This window comes from Scyliorhinus torazame, chromosome 12, assembly GCF_047496885.1.
Source record: "Scyliorhinus torazame isolate Kashiwa2021f chromosome 12, sScyTor2.1, whole genome shotgun sequence".
Taxonomy (NCBI): Eukaryota; Metazoa; Chordata; class Chondrichthyes; order Carcharhiniformes; family Scyliorhinidae; genus Scyliorhinus; species Scyliorhinus torazame.
This window is the reverse complement of record NC_092718.1, coordinates 187200757-187221619: the sequence shown is the minus strand read 5'-3', so window position 1 is coordinate 187221619 and position 20863 is coordinate 187200757. Positions and strand designations below refer to the sequence as shown.

At 45.9% G+C, this 20863-nt stretch overlaps 1 protein-coding gene across 1 annotated transcript in view; it reads left to right on the top strand.

The window, feature by feature from the left end:
• Positions 1–20863, top strand: part of LOC140386809 (apoptosis-inducing factor 3-like) — an 89421-nt gene that overhangs the window by 16132 nt on the left and 52426 nt on the right. The window contains exons 2-8 of the mRNA XM_072469516.1: positions 6043–6187; positions 8380–8489; positions 9517–9626; positions 10261–10305; positions 10414–10495; positions 14323–14435; positions 17293–17379. Of these exons, the coding sequence (XP_072325617.1) occupies positions 6043–6187; positions 8380–8489; positions 9517–9626; positions 10261–10305; positions 10414–10495; positions 14323–14435; positions 17293–17379 (692 nt within the window). The remainder of the gene's footprint in view (positions 1–6042; positions 6188–8379; positions 8490–9516; positions 9627–10260; positions 10306–10413; positions 10496–14322; positions 14436–17292; positions 17380–20863) is intronic.

Below are 20863 nucleotides of genomic sequence, written 5' to 3'. Positions count from 1 at the left end.
GATATGCAGTCTTCAGCTTTCCTAGTCCTGTGAACAGCTATGGGAATTCAGCTCTGAAGATTTTAGTCTGATCTTATCAGCTTTCTCAGTGTGGGGTAGCACAGTGGTTAGCACAGTTGGTTCACAGCTCCAGGGTCCCAGGTTCGATTCCGGCTTGGGTCACTGTCTGTGCGGAGTCTGCACATTTTCCTCCGGGTGCTCCAGTTTCCACTCACAGTCCAAAGATGTGCAGGTTAGGTGGATTGGCCATGATAAATTACCCTTAGTGTCCAAAAAGGTAAGATGGGGTTACAGGGATGGGGTGGAGGTGTGGGCTTAACTGGGGTGCTCTTTCCAAGGGCTGGTGCAGGCTCGATGGGCTGAATGGCCTCCTTCTGCACTGTAAATTCTATGAATTTCCAGTTCCTCCACTCTGCAAATCGGATGTAAGTTGGTACAGACTTTCCTGCTTGAACGAACAGCTCTGCTTTAGTGTCACATGGTGGTACAGTGGTTAACACTGTTGCCTTACAGCGCCAGGAACTGGTTTTGACGACTTTGTCTGTATGGAGTTTGCTCATTCTTCCAGTATCTGCGCGGGTTTCCTCTGGGTGCTCCGGTTTCCTCCCATAGTTCAAAGATGTGCAGGTTGGGTGGATTGGCCACGCTAAATTGCCGCTTCATGTGCAGGTTATGTTATGGGGATTGGGTGGGGAGTGGGAGTGGGCCTAGTTAGGTTGCCCTTTCGGAGGGTCGGTGCAGAATTGATGGGCTGGATGGCCTCCTTCTGCACTGTAGGGATTCTATGATTCACATATAAGGGGCGGGATTCTCCACTCCCGCGCCGAAGTGGCCGCGCCGTCGTGAACGCTGTCGAGGTTCACGACGGCACAAAACGGCCCCGATCCCAAACGATTCAGACCCTGACAGTGGGCTAGGATCGGGGCCGCGTCATCTACACGCGCCAGGCCTTGTCGCCCGCGTAAAGGCGGCGCCGCATTGATGATGCGGCCGGCGCCGCATAACTGGCGTGATCCGCGCATGCGTGGGTTGGCCGGTGCCAACCCGCGCATGCGTAGTTGCCGTCCTCTCTAAGTCCGCCCCGCAAGAAGATGGCGGATGGATCTTGCGGTGCCGCGGAAGGAAGGAGGTCCTCCTTCAGAGAGGGCACCGATCGCGGGCCACCCCACATTTGAGGTACCCCCCGGTGCAGGATCCCCCCCCCACCCCCCCTGGCAGGCCGCCCAACCCCCCAAGTGTTCACGCACTGTTCATGACAGCAGCGACCAGGTGTGGACGGCGCCGGGGGGAACCCGCCATTTGGCCTGGCCGCTCGGCCCATCCGTGCCTGAGAATAGCGGGGGGTGCTGGAGAATCGCCATTTTGGGTGTCTCCGGCGATTCTCCAACCTGCGGCCCACGGAACCCGACCAGGCTATTCCCGCCGCTTGGGAGAATCGCGGGAGGGCGTCGGACCGGCGTCCCGGGAAATTTTGGCGGCCCAGGCGATTCTCCCAACCGGCGCGGGAGTGGAGAATCTCGCCCAAGGTTTCTGTGGGTTTTTTTTCTTTATATTGAAGAGTTGCATTCAGTTGTCCTATGACCTTAAGTTCTATGCCTCCTGGCCTGTGTAACTATTTGCATGATGGCTGATGAGAACTTCCCTTCAACTGCACATCAGCGTCAGAAATAACCAAATATCGAGCTTAAAGTGTCTCTGATTTCCCTCTGCTAGGATATAAGCATTCGAATAGCTTCCCACTTGATTCCTGGAGCTCCCCGAGGAAAGACATCTCCATATCATTGATATCTTCTATGTCATGGATCTTGCCACCTTTTGAAGGCTTCTTTTTTTGCTTATTCTGCAGTCTTTTTGCTGAGATACAGAGCCTGAAAATGACCTTTCTTTCTGCAGTAATGGCATTTGGCCTCTTTGACGGGACAACTTTCTTGCCTGTGCTTCTTCCCACCACACCAATTATAGTTAGCTGGGCAGTGGATGGATGCTTTTCCTGCCTCCCCTATTATACGGCCACCTCTCGGCTTTTAAATTGAACACTCCACCGAGTCAGTCATTTTTGTGATTGACAAAGGATTCAAGTGCTTTTATTGCTTCATTGTTTGTAGATTTTTCTTCATTGAGCCCTTGCCTGAGTAGGATATCATCTGCCAGCCACCCACTGCCTGCAATAGCGTACTGACCTGCTTGCCACTCAGCCCCACCGCGAACCCCGTGTCTTGCGATATCTGGCAAATCTGCACCATCATTTCAGCCATGCTTCTGCTTCATTGGACTCTGCGATCTGGCAGAAGCTTCGGATACTAGCAGAGACATTGCTAGCATTTCCATGCTTGCTCTCTCACTGTCACCACGTAAATATTCTTGATCTTGTTTTCTGAATATCTGAGTCTGCTGAATGAAGGAAAACATTAACTTTATTGGATATCTGTTATTGCTGGCTACATGTTCCAACGAGGTTGTATAAGAAAGAATGTCTTTATTTGATTAATGCTATTAGCAAATGTCTCTCAAAAGCATAACGTTTGCTGGTGTCGCTTATGACAGTTTGCTGCAAGTGGGCAATAACTAAGACAGTTTAGCTTGTGCCTATCAAATCGTAGGTTTGCATTTGGAAATAAGACAATTAACTGTGGAACTTTAGTACCAAGTGACTGGTGGTTAAAAGCAAAGCTGGTTGGGGGCGATTCTCTGATATGCACGACGGTGCAAACAGGGCCCGGGCACAACCTATTCTGGCCCCCACAGGGGGCCAGCACGGCGCTGGAGCGGTTCACGCCGCTCCAGCGTCCTTACGTGGTGCCAAATGGGTGCCCCACCAACTCGTGCATGCGCAGTCGGGGCAGCACAATACTGCGCATTCGCAGTTTGGCTGCGCCATCCTGCGCATGTGTGGGGAACGTCTTACGCACGCCGGCCCCTCACCAACATGGCAGTGTTCTGGGGCCACGCGTGGAAGGAGGTAGGCCCGGGGGGGAGAGGCTGGCCTGCGATCGGTGGGCCCCGATCGCGGGCCAGACCCCATCAGAGGCCACCCCGATGAAGGAGCCCCCCCTCCCTCCTTCACAGGCTGCCCCCCAGCGTTCCCGCAGAGTTCCCGCCGGCAGCGACCAGGGGTGTACGGCGCCGTCGGGAACCTGTCGTGTCGTAGCGGCCGCTCGACCCATCCGGGCCGGAGAATCGCCGCTCGCCGGTTCTCCGAGCGGCCTGGTGCGAATCGTGCGCCACTGGTTTCCGGGGGGGTGGGAGAGTCGTGTGCGGGGGTCGGGACGGCGTGGCACAATTCGCGTGGCGCCCTGGCGATTCTCCCACCCGGCGTGGGGGGGGGAGGGGAGGGGGGAGAATAGCGCCCAGTATTCTTCCTTTCCGGATCGTGTTTCCATTTGGACGAGAAGTAGCTTCCACACCTGATAATGCTCTTGAAGTTTCACTTTTGATTTCATGGAAACGTTTTTTTTAGTGAGCAAGTTTTAAATATTTTTAAACTTTGTTACAAAGATCTTTAGTATTGCTCCATACGTGGAGCTATCCAAAAACTACACTTTAATTCCCAAAAAGGTGCATTTAAAAACAAAATTTGAAAATCATTCCACAACATTTTTGAATAGTCAGCTGGTCAAAATCTTATACTCTTCTGAATTGATATGGGTGAGAGTGACAATGATTGGAAATCCAACAATGCGTGCAGCATGTGGATCATTTCTGCTTTACAGCAATGGATTTTTTAAGAGCTTTCCGTTCATCCCTCCTGTTGAAATGTGAAATTAGCCATTTTAAGAAAAGAAATAATGGAGGCTCTGATTATTATTTTTAAATCCTCTCTGGCTACAGTTGTGGTGCCAAGAGACTGGAGAATTGCTAACATTGTCACATTGTTTAAAGAGGGAGAATGGGATAGACAGTTCTTTACCAGCCTGTCAGCCTAACCCACGTGGGGAAGAAAAATCTGAGGGACGATAAATCTTCATTTAGAAAGACGGGGATTAATCAAGGGTGGTTAATATTGATTTGTTAAGGGAAGGTCATGACTGACTGATGTGATTTAATTTTTTTTGAGGTAACGAGGAGAATCAGTGAGGATAGTGCATTTGATGTAGTCTATACGGATTTTATTAAGGCTTTTGATAAGGTCCCACATGTAAACTGGCCCCCAAAATGTAAAAGCCCACGGCAAAGTTGCAAGATGGATCCAAAATTGGCTCAGTGACGGGAAGCAGAGGGTAATGGCCTCTAGGTGGTCTTATGACTGGAAGGCTCTTTTAGTGAGCACACCGTACCAGCTACCTTGCTTTTTGTGGTCAATGTCAAAGATTTGGACTTGAATTTAACGGTTAAGATTAAGCAGTTTTCAGATGATACAGAAATTGGCTGACTGGTTGAAAATGAAGAAGAAAGCTGTGAACCGCAGGAAGCTATCAATGGGCTAGTCAGCTGGGCAGAACAGTGGCAAATGGACTTCAATCTGGAGAAGTGCGAAGGAATGCACTTTGGGGAAGGCTAATAAGTTAAGGGAATACCCAATAAATGGAAGGATTCTGAGAGATAAAGAAGAACAAAGGGACCTTGGAATGCTTGTCCACAGATCTTGAAGGTTTCTAGACAGCTGGAGAAGGTGCTCGAGGAAGCATAAAGAAGTGGGAGCTTATCCTGGTAACTTTAATAAATTAATCCTTGGATGGGATTCTCTGGTCTCTCTACCGTGTGTTTCTCGGTGAGGGGAGAGGCAGCATGCCGTTGCTGGCGACACAATTCACTGATTCGCTGTCAAAGGGATTTCCCATTGAAGATGCCGGGAAAACTGCAGGCGAAGGTGGACTGCTGGCAGCACCAGAGAATCCCGCCACCAGGGAATGGCCACAGAATTCTGGCCTTAGTTAAATCCCAGCTGGAGTATGGTGTGCAATTTGGGTTACTATACTATTGGAAAGTTGTGATTGAACTAGAGATGGTACAGGGCAGAATTATGAGGATGTTATCTGACTGGAGAATTTTATTTATGAGGAAGGACTGGATGGAGTGAGATCTTGAAACTGTTGAGGCTGAAGGGGAACATTATTGAAGTATAAAATTTGAGGGGTCCAGATACTGTGGACAGGAAGGCCCTATTAACCAGGGGACATAGATGTAGGGTGAGGTAGGAGATCTAGAGGGAGTTCAAGGGGAAATTATAGTGGCAATCTGAAACTCACTGCCTGAAATAGTGATATAGCCAACAAGATTCTGGGCCAAGAGCTGGAAAGTGGAATTGGGCTGGGTGATCACTTGAAGTTCAGTGTAGATGTGATGTGTTGAATGGCCTCCTTCTATGCTGTAAATTCCTATGATTGCTTAATTACCAGCTAAAGTAAGATAATCATCTTCTCATTGCAATGAGAGATTAGAGGTGAGAAAACTGTGCTGCTGCTTTTGGATTCAAATGATATGTGACTGCCACTTCTTCTGTGACACTAATTCTGCCTTAAATATGCTACGCTGAGAATATTTCAGTCTCTTTTCGTTCCCAATGCCCCCCTTTTCCACCTCCCCACCCCACACACCAGGCTGCTTCAGGACAAATAACTCTGTATCATCACCCTGCCTTGTTTCTGCTAATTTGACACATTGACATTTTATATTGGAGTGTAACTATAAAGCAATTTCCTTTTGGCTGCTCCAAGTTCAGCTCAATATAGCCTGAACTCTGCATCTGAACTCTCCTATGCTGAAAAGAAGCTTAAGCAGGAGGCTTCGGAGGTTAATCATTTTTTCTTTTGACAATTAAATCAAATGGATGGTCTTTGTTCTCCAAAAAGTGAGTTACATTTTTTTTTGGAAGCAAACTATATTGTACAAGTACCAATTCTAAAATGTATTTATAATCCAGCTTAACATGCTTCTTAGCGGTGACACTATGGGCATTGTCCATTAAGGGAAAGCTAACCGACAATGATGTAAACAGAGATATGGCCAGCACACTTGGAAATGGCATATCTATTCTCTCTGTAGCCTTCAAAAAGGTGAACTTAAATCTTTTTTTTCTCTCCCCGCCCCTCTCCCCCAACATAGTTGATCTTCCCGCACTTTCTAGCTTTGAAGCCAAGGACAATCGATTGCATAATGACAGACAGAGGCATAGAAGTAAAATGAAAGAGGAGCCAGAGACTATGTTTGAAAAAGAGGTTTGTTTGGTGACTGAGATGCAAGATGAAGAGTAAGTGCTCGTATTTTATAATTGCAGTCTTCAAAACACTAATGTTTTTCATATTTCAAGACTTAGCAGTTGCAAACTGGTTCACTATATTTAATGTTGCGGCAATGGAAAAATCTGTCTAAATGCTCTCTTTGCTCTCCTTATTCCCCAAAGGGAGGTGGAAAATGTGTATATAGCAGGTACAACAATAAATATTATCCCAATATCCAAGATCTCTGCATCGCTACCTATTTAATAATTTATTGAGCAGAGAAATCTTTAAAATAGTTTTAAGTTAAAAGAGCAACAGACCATTATATTTTGGATTCCACCTGCCATCCATTGCTGGCTTACACCAGTGTATTTATTTTCATAGAATCATAGAATTTACAGTGCAGAAGGAGGCCATTCAGCCTATCGAGTCTGCACCGGCCTTTGGAAAGAGCACCCTACTTAAGCCCACGCTTCCCCCCTTTCTCTGCAACCCACCTAACCTTTTGGACACTTAAGGGGCAATTTTAGCACGGCCATTCCATCTAACCTGCACATCTTTGGACGGTTGGAGGAAATCGGAGTACACGGAGGAAACCCATGCAGACACGGGAGAAAGTGCAAACTCTACACAGACAGTCACCTGAGGCTGGAATTGAACCCGGGACCCTGAAGCTGTGAGGCAGCAGTGCTAGCCATCGTGCCGCCCCATTTTTTTAATCACAAGTTATTATCTTTATCCATTTATTTTTGAAGATCACTTGAGCTGCTGTCTCTGGTAAAAGTTTGGACTTTGTGACTGATATTTCATTGTTTCATGCTATGTTTCAAATCTATTAGTCTGTGTCCACCTAAACCTCCGCTTTTAACCTCCATGCCTCCGCTCAGTTCATAGTTCACTCACAGCTCACCAACAATGAGTTACTGAAATGAACATACCAAATTTTCAGGCTGGAAAATCCCAGCTTTGTCTGCCCCACATCACAATTGCTGGATGGTCATGACTGAAATATAACAATACAAATCTCGTGTCTACATCCTGTTGTCATGATTTTAGATATTATTTTATACCAATATTTAACATTGTTCCTATAAATACATGGAATTGAAATACTGAATGTACATACATATTTTTAAAAATGTTCATCTGCTGATGGTGTGCATTCCACTACTTAGTAGTACTGCAAATATTGATTGTGTGCACTGGGTGTGGACACTGTACATACTGTGGGAAACTAGGTATTTACGCTTGAATCTCTAAGAAATCAGACCATAATGAGACTACCATGAATGTAACTAGTTTTATTCTACATATATGAACATACAGCATCTCTTGATTGAGTGATGTGCTTTAATTCAGCGTGGGTGGTTCAGAAATATGCTTTTTAACTTTACTGATCAAGAATGATCTATAATTTGTGGAGTGTTTTGCACCTTGCTTAGTTTTACGTTAACTAGTTTACAAACTGATAAATATTTTATCACAAAGGTAAATGCTGCGAGTATTGCCATTTTGTTGCTTAACACCCATAACTAGGAACTCCTACCTTCATCTGTTACTATGTCATCCTACTTGCGATGGGATACATCAATTAATGGACCAAGAAAGGGCACTGGCATGATTTTCTGCAAACTCTAGATAAAAGTAATTGTTGCAGATCTACATATCACACCTTATTTATATCATTCAATGATCGGTTTAATCCTTAAAAAGGTTTTTCATACATTGCTTACTTAATAGTGGAACTATAAAATGGAACTATAAAATGCCATCCTATCTTTAGATGAAAGTTACCTGTGGATTTACTAAATATGTTGTACTGAGTTTTAATTGTCAAATAACTTTTTTAGGAGTTGTAGTGCTCTTTGGTAAGATGGATATATTGAAATCGATGTGCGAATGAAATATCAAAATGCATTGGTCCTGTATTCTTATTTTACTCACTGAAATTTAAGATATTCTTTTTTTTAAATTCCCCAGCAACACTCACATTTGTAGTGTTTTTAATAAAAAAACGCACAATTAAGTTTTATGTGAAAATTAACGAGAAAATTGGAATTGAAATTCTTCCAGTCAATAAATCAGAGCCAGATTTCCTCACCTGCACATAGAAGGAAGATTTTGACTTGAGCTGGTTTTACTGTTGTTTTAAATTCTTTCCGGGTATATTTAATCGCATTTTCTGAGTTTTGATCAATTTAACTTTTGCTGTCCCGCGCAGGATGCGTGAAGTTGAAATAAAAAACCGCAAGGTGCTACTCATTAAAAGCAATGGAGAATTTAGTGCCATAGGACACTTGTGCACTCATTATGGAAGTCCACTGGTAAAAGGTAAAAAATGTTCCATTGGTTATTATAGTACAAGCCAAGGAACTATTTATATAAGACCAGTGAATTTGAAACTCATGGGCCGGAATCTTCTGTTCTTATTTGTGGCTGCCCCCCCCCCCCCCCCCCACCCCCACTAAAGGTCCTTGCCAAGGACGAGACCGGAGAATCCCACCCAACGTGGTGCTCATTGGTGATGTGATTTTTCAGGGATCGCATAGATGATCCAACTGATTGCCGGAATGAAACTTTGTACTCTAATTTGCCCACGTGGTCTGATTTTGGTGCTGATTGTCACACATCTAAAATAGGTACCCACCCGACCAATGCAGGGATGGATGTCCCTGGACTAACTCGCCTGATGTTTTTAACTTTTGTGTTGGGAAAACACTTTTCCACTTGGTAATGAATGAAAGGAAAGCCCTGCACTTTGTTCGAAATAGTTCTCATACGCATGAAGGATAGTGGCTGCCATGCAGGCAACTACTTTACAAACAATAAGATCCTTCAAAAAGCAATGAAATGAACAAACCATGAAGCTATTTTCAATGGTGTGATTGAGAGAGAGAAATATTGGCCAGGACACACCCCACTGAACATCAAAGATCTTGTGGCACCATTTGCACAACAGACTGTCAGAGCCTGCGTTTAATGTTTTATCTATGAGACTGCTAATGTGACAAAACCGCACTCACTCAGTACATTTAAAAAAAAAAAAAGATTTCACAGGATGCGGGTGGTACTAGCAAGGCCAATACTTATTTCCCTTTCCTAATTGCGCTTGAATCGCTGCAGTCTGCAGTGCAGGTACACTCACAGTGCTGTTGGAAAGGGAGGTCCAGGTCAGTACTGCAAGGTATTTCTCCTTTGGTCCAAGTCCATATAATTGAGGTTTGAACCTTATGACCCAGAGATAAATATGCTACCAACTGTGCTGATGTTGTTTCTACTTTTATTCTCTGAAATGCTGTTACATTGCTTTGGACAGATGTTCCATTTGTTATCTCCCATCTTCTTCCTGTATGTCTAGGCATTCTCTCACATGGAAGGGTTCGATGCCCCAGACATGGGGCCTGTTTTAATATTAAAACAGGTGATATTGAAGAGTACCCTTGTGTGGATGGACTACAAAGCTTTAAGGTACAATTTAGACTTCTCAACTGCTTTCTCTAATTTGTACTGGAACTAATTTTAAGTGAAAACTTTTATGTAATAAAACTTTGCAGCTAACATCCAGAGACTGTTGGCTAATTTGAATTTTATAGTAATTCCATTAATTATTTTCTAACTAAGTTCCATCTCCTCTTGGTCACATCACTTTCAGATTTACCTTGCTTTCTCTGCTTTGCCAGAAAGTAAGCTGAGCTTGAGTACAACCTGGAACTCTGAGCGAGGTGTCTTTTGAGGAACGTGAAAGGTCATAAATCTTGGGTCCCCATTGGAGACTATCTTTTACATGAATGAAAGAGTGTTCGTAAACACCATCAATGGTGTGGGGCTCAAATTTGCTTTCAAATATTTATCGGAATGCCTAGTGCAGTTCATATGATCATCAGTCATTTCGTTTTTTTTTAAAGAAAAGACAGACTTTCTTTTCATTATGCTTCAATATTAGATATCTGGTCTATGGAATCCTAGCACCACTGAATAACTCCCAACTAATATATAAAAAGGATACAGGTCTTCACACAGGTATCCTCTGTATATGCTGGTATGTAGCACGCATTAAACAAAACTGTTAATTTATAATAATCTTAACATTGCTTCTATTTAGGTTGAAGTTCAGGATGGCAAGGTTATTTTATCCATAAGTGCCAGGGTAAGTTTCCTTTTGCATGGCTCAAGGCAAATATGAAAAAAATTGGATTTTCTTACCAATTTGCTTGGCTGGCTATAAATAGGATTCAGCATATTCTGTTTTAAATAGGTCTTGGATTTAAACAAAAGAACCCTAGACATGGTCACCCGGTCACCAGCGGATAAAGGTGTCATTCTTCTTATAGGGGGAGGTAGGTTCAATGTGCCAGCTCCAACGTTGTGTTCTCTTATTTATGAAGTGAAATAGTGTCTTTTATGAGCGCAAGTCTGATGATGTCTTGTGATTGATTTGCTATGGACTGTGATAGCCAGCAGAACCAAGTTACGCTGTCAGGTTTGAATCACACTGGAGGTCAACAACCAATAAAATCTGTGCATGCAAGCTCACGCATGTAGGTAGAGCCCCTTTTCACTGACCGTGATCGGAAACAACATGCTGGATCGTGTGTAAACCTGGAATACATATTGCACAGCTTGGTTTTGGTATGTTCAGTTTCTGCAGCCCATTTTGTGTTAATATTCATCTGAAATCACTGCGTCCAATGTTTCCTTGAAGGTGTGCTTGTGTGTGGCTCTACAACAATCTGGAATGTGCCATGCATTAAAATAAACTGGTCACTCAACATTGAGCTCAAGTGAGGGTTGGAATTAAGCTTCAAGCTGCAAAACGTGCGACTGGCTAGAAAGCGGATTGGAGGAGCTGCAAGCATGGGAGAAAATAAATATGTAATTGGAGAAACACCAACATGGCGACTGGAGAAGCAGCGGGTTGGCGAGGGTTGCAGGGAGGTGCGTTTGCATTTCAGCAGTGTGTGGTGGTGAGGGAGGGAGGAGAGGAGCCAGATTACGCCTTTGTAGTGATTCTGCTTTAGTAGGGGAGAACACTCCAATCAGAGTTATGGGAGGGAGAGAGACTTGGTAAAGTTCACCAGGAAATGGGTTGGCCTGTTCAGTGAGAGACTGAGCCCAATGCTGGGCCAGTCACGCATCTGTTTGCCAGCCCAGGACTAAAGTGGTTCCTGGGAGTCTCATTTTATTCAGCGGCTTCCTATGACCCTGGACTCAAATTTTCAGCCACAAAAGACCTATAGCAACTGAAGATGACAAACCTAGTGGCAATATTCCAGAATGGCTAGATGAACATACCCAGTCTGGGCTGAAGTTCACCAATGGATTCACCCCATATGCTTTCTTGTGGGTAGGTTTATGATAAAGATTTTGTCATTGATCATCTATATGGAGAATGTATTTGGCAAGGATAATGGATGAGAGACAAGATTACGAGAGTTTCATTTCATTGTTTGGCACTGCGAGTGGATTATGATAACTTGTGATCTAAAACCTGACTTTCAGGCTATGTAGACCCTGTCTGCTTCTTTTGTTTTCATTTACTCTCCTGAAAGTGAGAGCTCTTGTATCTAGAAATGGGAGCTAACATTCCAGATGTGAGATGTCGAAGGAAAGGTAGAATAGGACAGATGTGAGGACAGGTAGAAAGAGGAGAGTGAAAATGGAAGCACTGACAAGAGATAGACCCAATATGTCAGATTGGAAGAATTGGATTCAGACCAGTGAGAAGTGAAGGTGGAATGAGACCTGCGAGGAGAGGGAAGATGGGACTGAGTGGAAGGTGAGTAATGCTTCCTCTGGTAGTGCGTCAATCTGTGCACCATACATTAATATAAACAGGACACTCTCATCTTTGCGACAATTGATGCTGTTAAAATGTAAACTTTCCATGGGCCTAAAAAGTGCTCTAAGGAGTTTGTAGCCTGCCAGTATAAAGATAATTTATAGGGAACACTGTTTGCATCAATTAAACATAAGGGCAATATAATTTGTACTACATAATAGAAACAATATTGCAAAATTTTATATAATTTATTATTGACCTTTTGAGAAGCGTGAAGTGTGGTGAATGGGTGGTATTTAGTTTAATGGTGATTCTAAAACTCATTCTGGTTCTGCCCTTGAGCTCGAATGAAATTTCCAGACTCACCAACCCGCCACACAAAATTACCTCCAAATGTGACTATCGTCGCTCCAGAGGGACGGAGTCTGGCCTGCTGCCCTGGAAGCAGAGAAAATGAGGCCAGGATGGCTTTGAGTGCCGAGGTTGGCAGGTTAGATGGCGTGCCTCAATATTCTGTTTCATGCCCAGTATGCCATAAAATTTAAGGTCCTCACTCCTCACCTCCCTCCAATCCTGTGACCCCCTTGTACCCTCCAAGCCAACTCCTTCAATATCCTGGGCAGACCTCCAGAGCCAAATAGAGATGAAATAAAAATTGAAATATCTAACATGGCTCTCAGTATACAGACTTGATAGTAAAAACAAACTCTCACTTCACGAAGGCCTGTTCAGAGATTTTTTGGCCTGTTATAAAAACAAACAAGCTTTGATTCATACCTCACATCAAAGACAGCTAATCCTTTAATAGGCTTTTTAGAGGGCGCCACAGTGGCTCACGGCGTCAAGGACCCGGGTTTGATCCTGGCCCCGGGTCACTGGCCGTGTGGAGTTTGCACACTCTTCACATGTCTGCGTGTGTCTCACCCCCACAACCCAACGATGTGCAGGTAGGTGGATTGGCCATGCTCAATTGCCCCTTAATTGTGGAAAGAAAATTGGGTACTCTAAATTTATTTTTAAAAGTAGGCTTTTTAACCTATCACTCAAACTGTGAATTCAGTTCCCCCTGACGAGATCACCCAACTGTTCCAATTGAATTCTTGGGGAAATGTCAACAACTATTGAAACTGCTAAAGTAGATGCTACACCATCTGGCCTGTCAATCAAAGCCATTCCACATTGGTTTTTGTAACTTTCTCTGATAGTGCGGCCTTCTAAAATTATTTTTAAAGGGTTGGGGATTTGGATAACTTCAGATCATGACATTTAAACATACTTAATTAACCCTCTAAGAGCTTTCATACCGACGCATAAGTTTATGACTCCCTCACAGTGGGTTTAAGGCCCTTGTACAGGCAGACATTTTTTTAAAGACTCAACACTAAGTTCAAGTGGCTTTGCTGAGTTTGAGTTTTCCTTTATGTATCACACACCTTCCCCTTTTTTCCAATATCGACAAAATGAGAGATCTGGTGGATATGGGGGGCACGATTTCCACATTTGGGTTTTGCCTGCCATGTTTAAATGTATGCAAACTCTTCCCAGCTCCTTAAAAATCCCGCACTATGTCTACCTATACGGGTGAAATTACACTCACCCATGTTGCCAAGAGGCAGCAGCATATTCCAAAATTCTGCCAGTGCTCTCTATAGTTGTCTTAAGTGCTACTCATACTGAACTATTTTACTCTCTCTCATATGCTAGATATGCATTTCCTATGCTGTCCCTGTGGAGTGAATATCTGATCTTACTGTGCTACTGTGTGTAGTGCTGTGAAGTCCTCTTGTGAAAACCCTAAATAGAAGGAACAGCTCTGAGCTGTATTTATGCATTTCTTTGTGGCTGTTTTCAGAGAAACATTGGTAGCATTCTGGAAGCAACTATACACCTTCTGTTACTGGGCATAATCACATGGAAGAAAAGGATGTAGATTTAAATAGAAATTGTGTCTAACTGTTCGTGGGTAGTGAGAATATGGGGCGAAATTCTCCTACCCGCCCCGCCACATTTCTGCTCCGACCGGCCGGCGGGAGTCTCTGTAACACCGGCCGGTCAATGGGGGTTCCCATTGTGGGGCAGCCCCACGCCGTCGGGAAACCCCCGGGAGCCGGCAAAACGGAGACTCCCGCCGGCGGAGAATGACGCCCCTGAGGCGTGTTTCTCCATCCCGCCACGTCCGATTTCTGGTTCAGCACGCCATCGGGATTCTCTGTTTCGCCGGCTGGTCAATGGGGTTTCCTGTAGTGGGGCTGCCCCACGCCATCGGGAAACCCCCGAGGTGCCGGCAAAACTGAGCATCCGACGGCGGAGAATTCAGCCCATGGTTCTTCGGTAGATGGTAACATTTTCAATCCATGCTGTGCTAATTTTCAATTTTGCCATAAGGTCCAGCCTCATTAGTCTGTGCAGAAACTCTTCGCCAGGAAGGTTACAAAGGACGCATAATACTAGCAACCAAAGAAATGCACTTCCCTTATGATCGCCCAAAACTCAGTAAGGTTAGTAAGAAAAATAACTGTTTTATAGGAGAGACATGACTAATAACTAGGAACATTATGGGCTCAGTATTGTCATGTTTTTGTGGTCTGTATTATTAACCCAATTAGTTTTGTAATAGAGGTTGAACATTAACAAGGCTCTTGGTAAACAAGATTTATACATCTGGAATATAATCAAGGTGTTCCTCGAATTATGTTTGAAGAATGGCACAACAGAGGTACTTTTCTGTTAGTGAACATCAATTAAAAACAAAATATTTATTTTCTAAACATAATATGTGACATTGAAGTTGGTATTGCTACTTTTTGGAGTGCGATGAATGCCTTCAGAATTCAAATGGCTTCTGTGATGCACATGTGAGATGAATCCCATCAGACACCAGGGGCGAAATTCTCCGGTATCGGCGCGACGTCCGCCGACTGGCACCCAAAATGGCGCAAATCAGTCGGGCATAGCGCCGCCCCAAAGGTGCGGAATGCTCCGCATCTTTGGGGGCCGAGCCCCAACCTTAAGGGGCTAGGCCCGCGCCGGACGAATTTCCGCCCCGCTAGCCGGCGGAAAAGGTCTTTGGTGCCTCGCCAGCTGGTGCGGAAATTACATCTCCGGGCGGCGCATGTGCGGGAGCGTCAGCGGCTGCTGACGGCATTCCCGCGCATGCGCAGTGGAGGGAGTCTCTTCTGCCTCCGCCATGGTGGAGACCGTGGCGAAGGCGGAAGGGAAAGAGTGCCCCCACGGCACAGGCCCGCCCACGGATCGGTGGGCCCCGATAGCGGGCCAGGCCACCTTGGGGGCACCCCCCGGGGCCAGATCGCCCCGCGCCCCCCCCAGAGCCCGCCCGCGCCGCCTTGTCCCACCGGTAAGGTAGGTGGTTTAATCTACGCCGGCGGGACAGGCATTTTAGCGGCGGGACTTCGGCCCATCCTGGCCAGAGAATCGCCGGGGGGGGGGGGCGCCAACCGGAGCGGCGCGATTCCCGCCCCTGCCGAATATCCGGTGGTGGAGAATTTGGCAACCGGCGGGGGCAGGATTCACGCCAGCCCCCGGCGATTCTCCGACCCGGCGGGGGGTCGGAGAATCTCGCCCCAGATTGCTGCAGATTTAACATGCGTGTAGTGATTATCCGCATTGGAAGTATTTGGGGCAGGCAGATCATGACGGTCAATCAACAGTTTCATTTTGGAGGTCATGCTTTAGGTCTCTCTCAAACTTGCATAACTGAATACATGTTCAGCAGCAGCAAGTATTAACCCCCGCCCTGAAAAACAAAAATTATTTTAAAGGATCATCACAATTACAGGTTAGTTGCTGATTGTTTTCACCTGACTGTTGCTACAATTATTCAAGTCGGTGGTGTCTAAGGAGCGTTGGTGAGTTGCTGCAGTGCATCTTGTAAATGATACACACTGCTGCCACTGTTCTTCAGTGGTAGGGGAGTTAATACTGAAGGTGGTAGATGGGGTACCAATCCAGTGGGATTTCCCCCCCCCCCCCCCCCCCACACACACACAATCCCCATACAGGGATTGATAGTGAAGGATACCTCAATGTTAATGGCACTAAGTGACAAAGGGAGATGGTTATATTCTCTCTTGATGGAGATGGTCATTGCCTGGCATTTGTAAAGCTTGAATGTTTATCATAGATTTATCATAGAATTTACAGTGCAGAAGGAGGCCATTCAGCCCATCGAGTCTGCACCGGCTCTTGGAAAGAGCACCCTACCCAAGGTCAACACCTCCACCCTATCCCCATAACCCAATAAGCCCACCCAACACTAAGGGCAATTTTGGACACTAAGGGCAATTTATCATGGCCAATCCACCTAACCTGCACATCTTTGGACTGTGGGAGGAAACCGGAGCACCCGGAGGAAACCTACGCGCACACGGGGAGGGTGTGCAGACTCCGCACAGACAGTGACCCAAGCCAGAATCGAACCTGGGACCCTGGAGCTGTGAAGCAATTGTGCTATCCACAACGCTACCGTGTTGCCCTACTTGACGCTGATCACCTAAGACTGACTATTGTCCAGGTTTTGTTACATTTGGACATGGGCTGCTTCAGTACCTGAAGCGTTGCGAATGGAGCTGAATATCATGCATTCATCAGTGAACATTCCCACTTCTGACCTTATGTCGGAGTGAAGGTCATTGATGAAACAGCTGAAGATGGTTGGGCCTAGGGCACTCCCCTGAGGAACTCCTGCAGTGATGTTCCGGGACTGAGATTAACTTTCAACAGCCACACCCATCTTCCGTTGTGCTAGGTATGGTTCCAACCAGTGGATTTTCCCCCCTTATTCGCATTGACTTTTGCGCTGGCCTCTTGATGCCACACGTGGTCAAATGCTGCCTTGATGTTAGATGCAATAAATCACATCTCACGAGTTCAGCTCTTTTGTCCATGTTTGGACTCTGCCATAATGAGGTCAAGTGGCCCTGGCAGGCAGAACATTGTAAGCACTTACTGAGAAATTTCCAAACAGTCCTGCTTGCATGTTGCCCTTGTGTGTGTGCATGAAGGAATGACATAGGAAATTGCTCTAGACCTACGGTATAACAAATCAAATATTGTTTAATTTGAATGATTATGATACTTTTACCATCAGACAGACAGTGGGTTTCTATCGTGTTTATGTACTAGTCTGTCTTCCTAAAACCATCCTGTACTGTTTCGCTTCTTCTTCTCCACCCTTGGGGAAAAATGTGAACTGGTTATACTAATTACCTCACTGCGCACCATTATCTGGATCACAACAGGGAAGCATTCATCCAGCTAACCGTAGCTATTTATTTCTTCCTCTGTAAAAGGTTCCTGCATTTTATTTTCTAACCGGATTATTGTGTGTTTCCTTAGCAGTTAGACAGCCAAATTGAAAATATCTTGTTGCGGAAGCCAGAGTTCTACACAATGCATGGTATTGAAGTGTTGACCAACAAGGAGGTGAGATGGGACTTCACCTTTTGTAATAGCATTTTATGACTCTTTTTCTCTTTGCTTGAATCATTTTTAAAAAGCAAGTGTCACGGTTTTCTTACCAGAGGCCTACGTCTGTGTACAGAAGAGAGCATACTGGCTTTACAACGCATCTCATTGTGATGACCATGTTGCCTGTTATCAAGCTGAAGACTGGAATGCAAAACTCCTGATGCAGAAAATCCAGTTTTGAAACGTGCTTGTGCAATATAATATTCCATCAGTGCTTTCCACGCCGAGGAAAAGAGTCTGCCAAAACTGTTTCAATTTGACTTTCAACCAACAGAAGCTCAGGCATGATTCAAATTGACAAAATACTGCCAAATTACAATAGCCGCAAGCTATTCCACCACTGTGTGTGTATGTGGTGTGCGTGTCTGTGTCCCGCGTCATGTCCCTCCGGTTAAGGGTCAATGTAGCGTGGCCAATCCACCTACCCTGCACATCTTTGGGTTGTGGGGGTGAAACCCACAAAAACGCGGGGAGAATGTGCCAAGGGGGGGGGGACTGAGAAAGTCCATTTGGTGAGGCCAAAATGGGCTGTCACTCACTTGGGGGGGGATTGCAGTGTTATTCTGCGATCGGCGCACCCTTTCAAAATGGCACCCCTATCTCCCAGGACTGAGACAAGTCAGCATGTTTAGGCCCCGCCCCTCTCCAAGCCAGTTCAAAACCTGCCCTTTTCCAAAAGGATTTTGAAGTGCCGTTGAATGGCACCTGATCAGGCCTGCACACACAGAGGGAAACACACCGATTCCCCCTGGCTGGCAACACTTGGAATTCATTCGGGAGAATCGCAGTAGTAGTTTCTCAAGCTGGAGCTAAAAGGGAATGGTACGATATAATTCTCAATATGAACCCGAGATCCTACCTCAATGTGCCTTCCCTCCAACAGCTTGACAAAAGGTGGGGAAGAACTTCTTAGGTTGCTGGGTGCAGAGAAATCACAAACATGCTCGTGTGAGAATCGTAATATTGCTAAACCTTGTGACCAGAGAAATTCTTCCCTTGTGCAGGATAGCATGAGATATCCAATGGCATAGTAAGTCACTATAAATTTAGAATGCCCAATTAATTTTTTCCAAATAAGGGCCAATTTAGCATGGCCAATCCACCTACTCTGCACATCTTTGGGTTGTGGGGGCGAGACCCATGCAAACACGGGGAGAATGTGCAAACTCCACACGGACAGTGTCCCAGAGTCGGGATCGAACCTGGGACCTCGGTGCCGCGAGTCAGCAGTGCTAACCACTGCACCACCGTGCTGCCTCTGCACAGTGTTATCAAGTACCTAATAGTCACGTTAAACCATGGGAGTTTATAATTTTAATTTGGTCTGCAGCAAGTTGAACAGCTGGTTAGGATAACAACAGTATATATTGTATTGATAGTGAAATTATCACTGTTCCACTTTGTTACTTTTCTGAAACTAACAGAAATTTCTGGAGACTGCAGATCTGCAGTTCAGTGTGGAATTTACTTGACTGTGTCTCTCTGCTTCCCCAAAGGGCGTAGAGTCGAAGGCCCCACAGATACCAATCAATTACAAATCACTGAATTGACAGAAACCTGCCCCTTTCTGCTATTAGTCTCACTTTGGAAACCCTAGAAAAATGGTTGAAGGAATTATTATAAGCAGGTTGTTAACAAGTGCCCTGAGTTCATAATTGCTTCTGAACAGCCTATTGTACCTAAAAGGAATTGTGGCATGTGACATTTCTCCATTTATGATTTGTTTTTACAAAATCACATTTTTCATAAACACGTGTTTATGATATTTCAGTTTCTATCTTTAATACCAATCATTTATTTCACTACCTGTAAAATTTTACTTTTTAAAAGCGAAAAATCAGTGGTCAGGATTTTCCAACCCACCCCCGCATACCCACCAGCCGTGTGTTTTTCCATCACCATTGACTGTCGACAGGATCTTCCAGTCCCGCGGTACATTGTTCTCCAAACTTGATCCAAAATGGCTAAAGTGTTGCTCGTCCTGGGTATAAATATTATACTGGTTGTGTCACTTTTGCATTCTTCCTTCATATTTGCTTTCTCGCTCACAATGAAGAGTGCAATTCACATTAGTCACATATGCCAGTTTTTAGGTGAACAGAGTGATGCACTATCAATTACGACGAGACGAGAGTAGAATGTATTCGAAGCTTTATTACACAGAGATGTGTGGCCTCCTACAGCAGCTTACGAAATGGCTGCTGTTCGGAGAGCACACACATTTATACTCCGCCTCCTGGGTGGAGCCAGGAGGCAGTGATCTACCCCCATACCTGCAGTACAGGGGCCTTACCGTAATACCTATATATACACTATAATACAACAATGGTGACTACCACATTCACCCCCTGTTAAAAATGAGTCCAGCGGGGGTGGTGGAAAACTAAATACATACAGATTGGTTTTAAAATTACAGAGAAGGTTACAAATTTAGACGATCAGGCGCCTTGATTGTCATTGAGAGCGCCGCAGTGCTGGTGGCGACTCAGGCATCGGCTTGGTCTTCGGTGACTCCGGGAGCGTGTCGAAATCCTCTTCATACCCGGGTGGGAGCAAGGGGAGGATGGATTGTCCTGGAGCGGGGGCTGCGGTGGGGTGAGCCGGGGGAGGGGAGGGTGGTGCCGGGGATGGGGGGGGGGGGGGGGTCCAGCTGGTGCCAGATCCCTGAGGGAGACTGTGTCTTGGCGGCCATCGGGGTATGCTACGTAGGCGTACTGCGGGTTCGCATGGAGTAGCTGTACTCTCTCAACCAATGGGTCCGCCTTATGGAGCCGCACGTGCTTGCAGAGGAGAACGGGTGCTGGAGCTGCCAGCCACGTTGGGAGCGAAACCCCGGAGGTGGACATCCTGGGGAAGGCAAAGAGACGTTCATGGGGGGGTTTTGTTGGTCGCGGTGCACAGGAGCAACCGAATGGAGTGAAGTGCGTCGGGGAGGACCTCCTGCCAGTGGGAGGCCGGGGGATGTCTGGACCATCGGGCCAGCTGGACGGCCCTCCAGACCGTCCCATTCTCGCTCTCCACCTGCCCGTTTCCCCTGGGGTTGTAGCTGGTCATCCTGCTCGAGGCAATGCCCCTGTTGAGCAGGTACTGGCGCAGCTCCTCGCTCATAAATGAGGATCCCCGGTCGCTGTGGACGTAGACGGGGAAACCGAACAGAGCAATGATGGTGTTGAGGGCTTTGATGACGGTGGCAGATGTCATATTGGGGCATGGGACGGCGAAGGGGAATCGGGAATACTTGTCGACCACATTAAGAAAGTACGTGTTGCGGTTGGTGGAGGGGAGGGGCCCTTTGAAATCCACGCTGAGACGTTCAAAGGGGCGGGAGGCCTTCACCAGGCGTGCATGGTCTGGCCGGTAGAAGTGCGGTTTACACTCCGCACAGACCTGGCAGTCTCTGGTGATAGCCCTGACTTCCTCGATGGAGTAGGGCAGATTG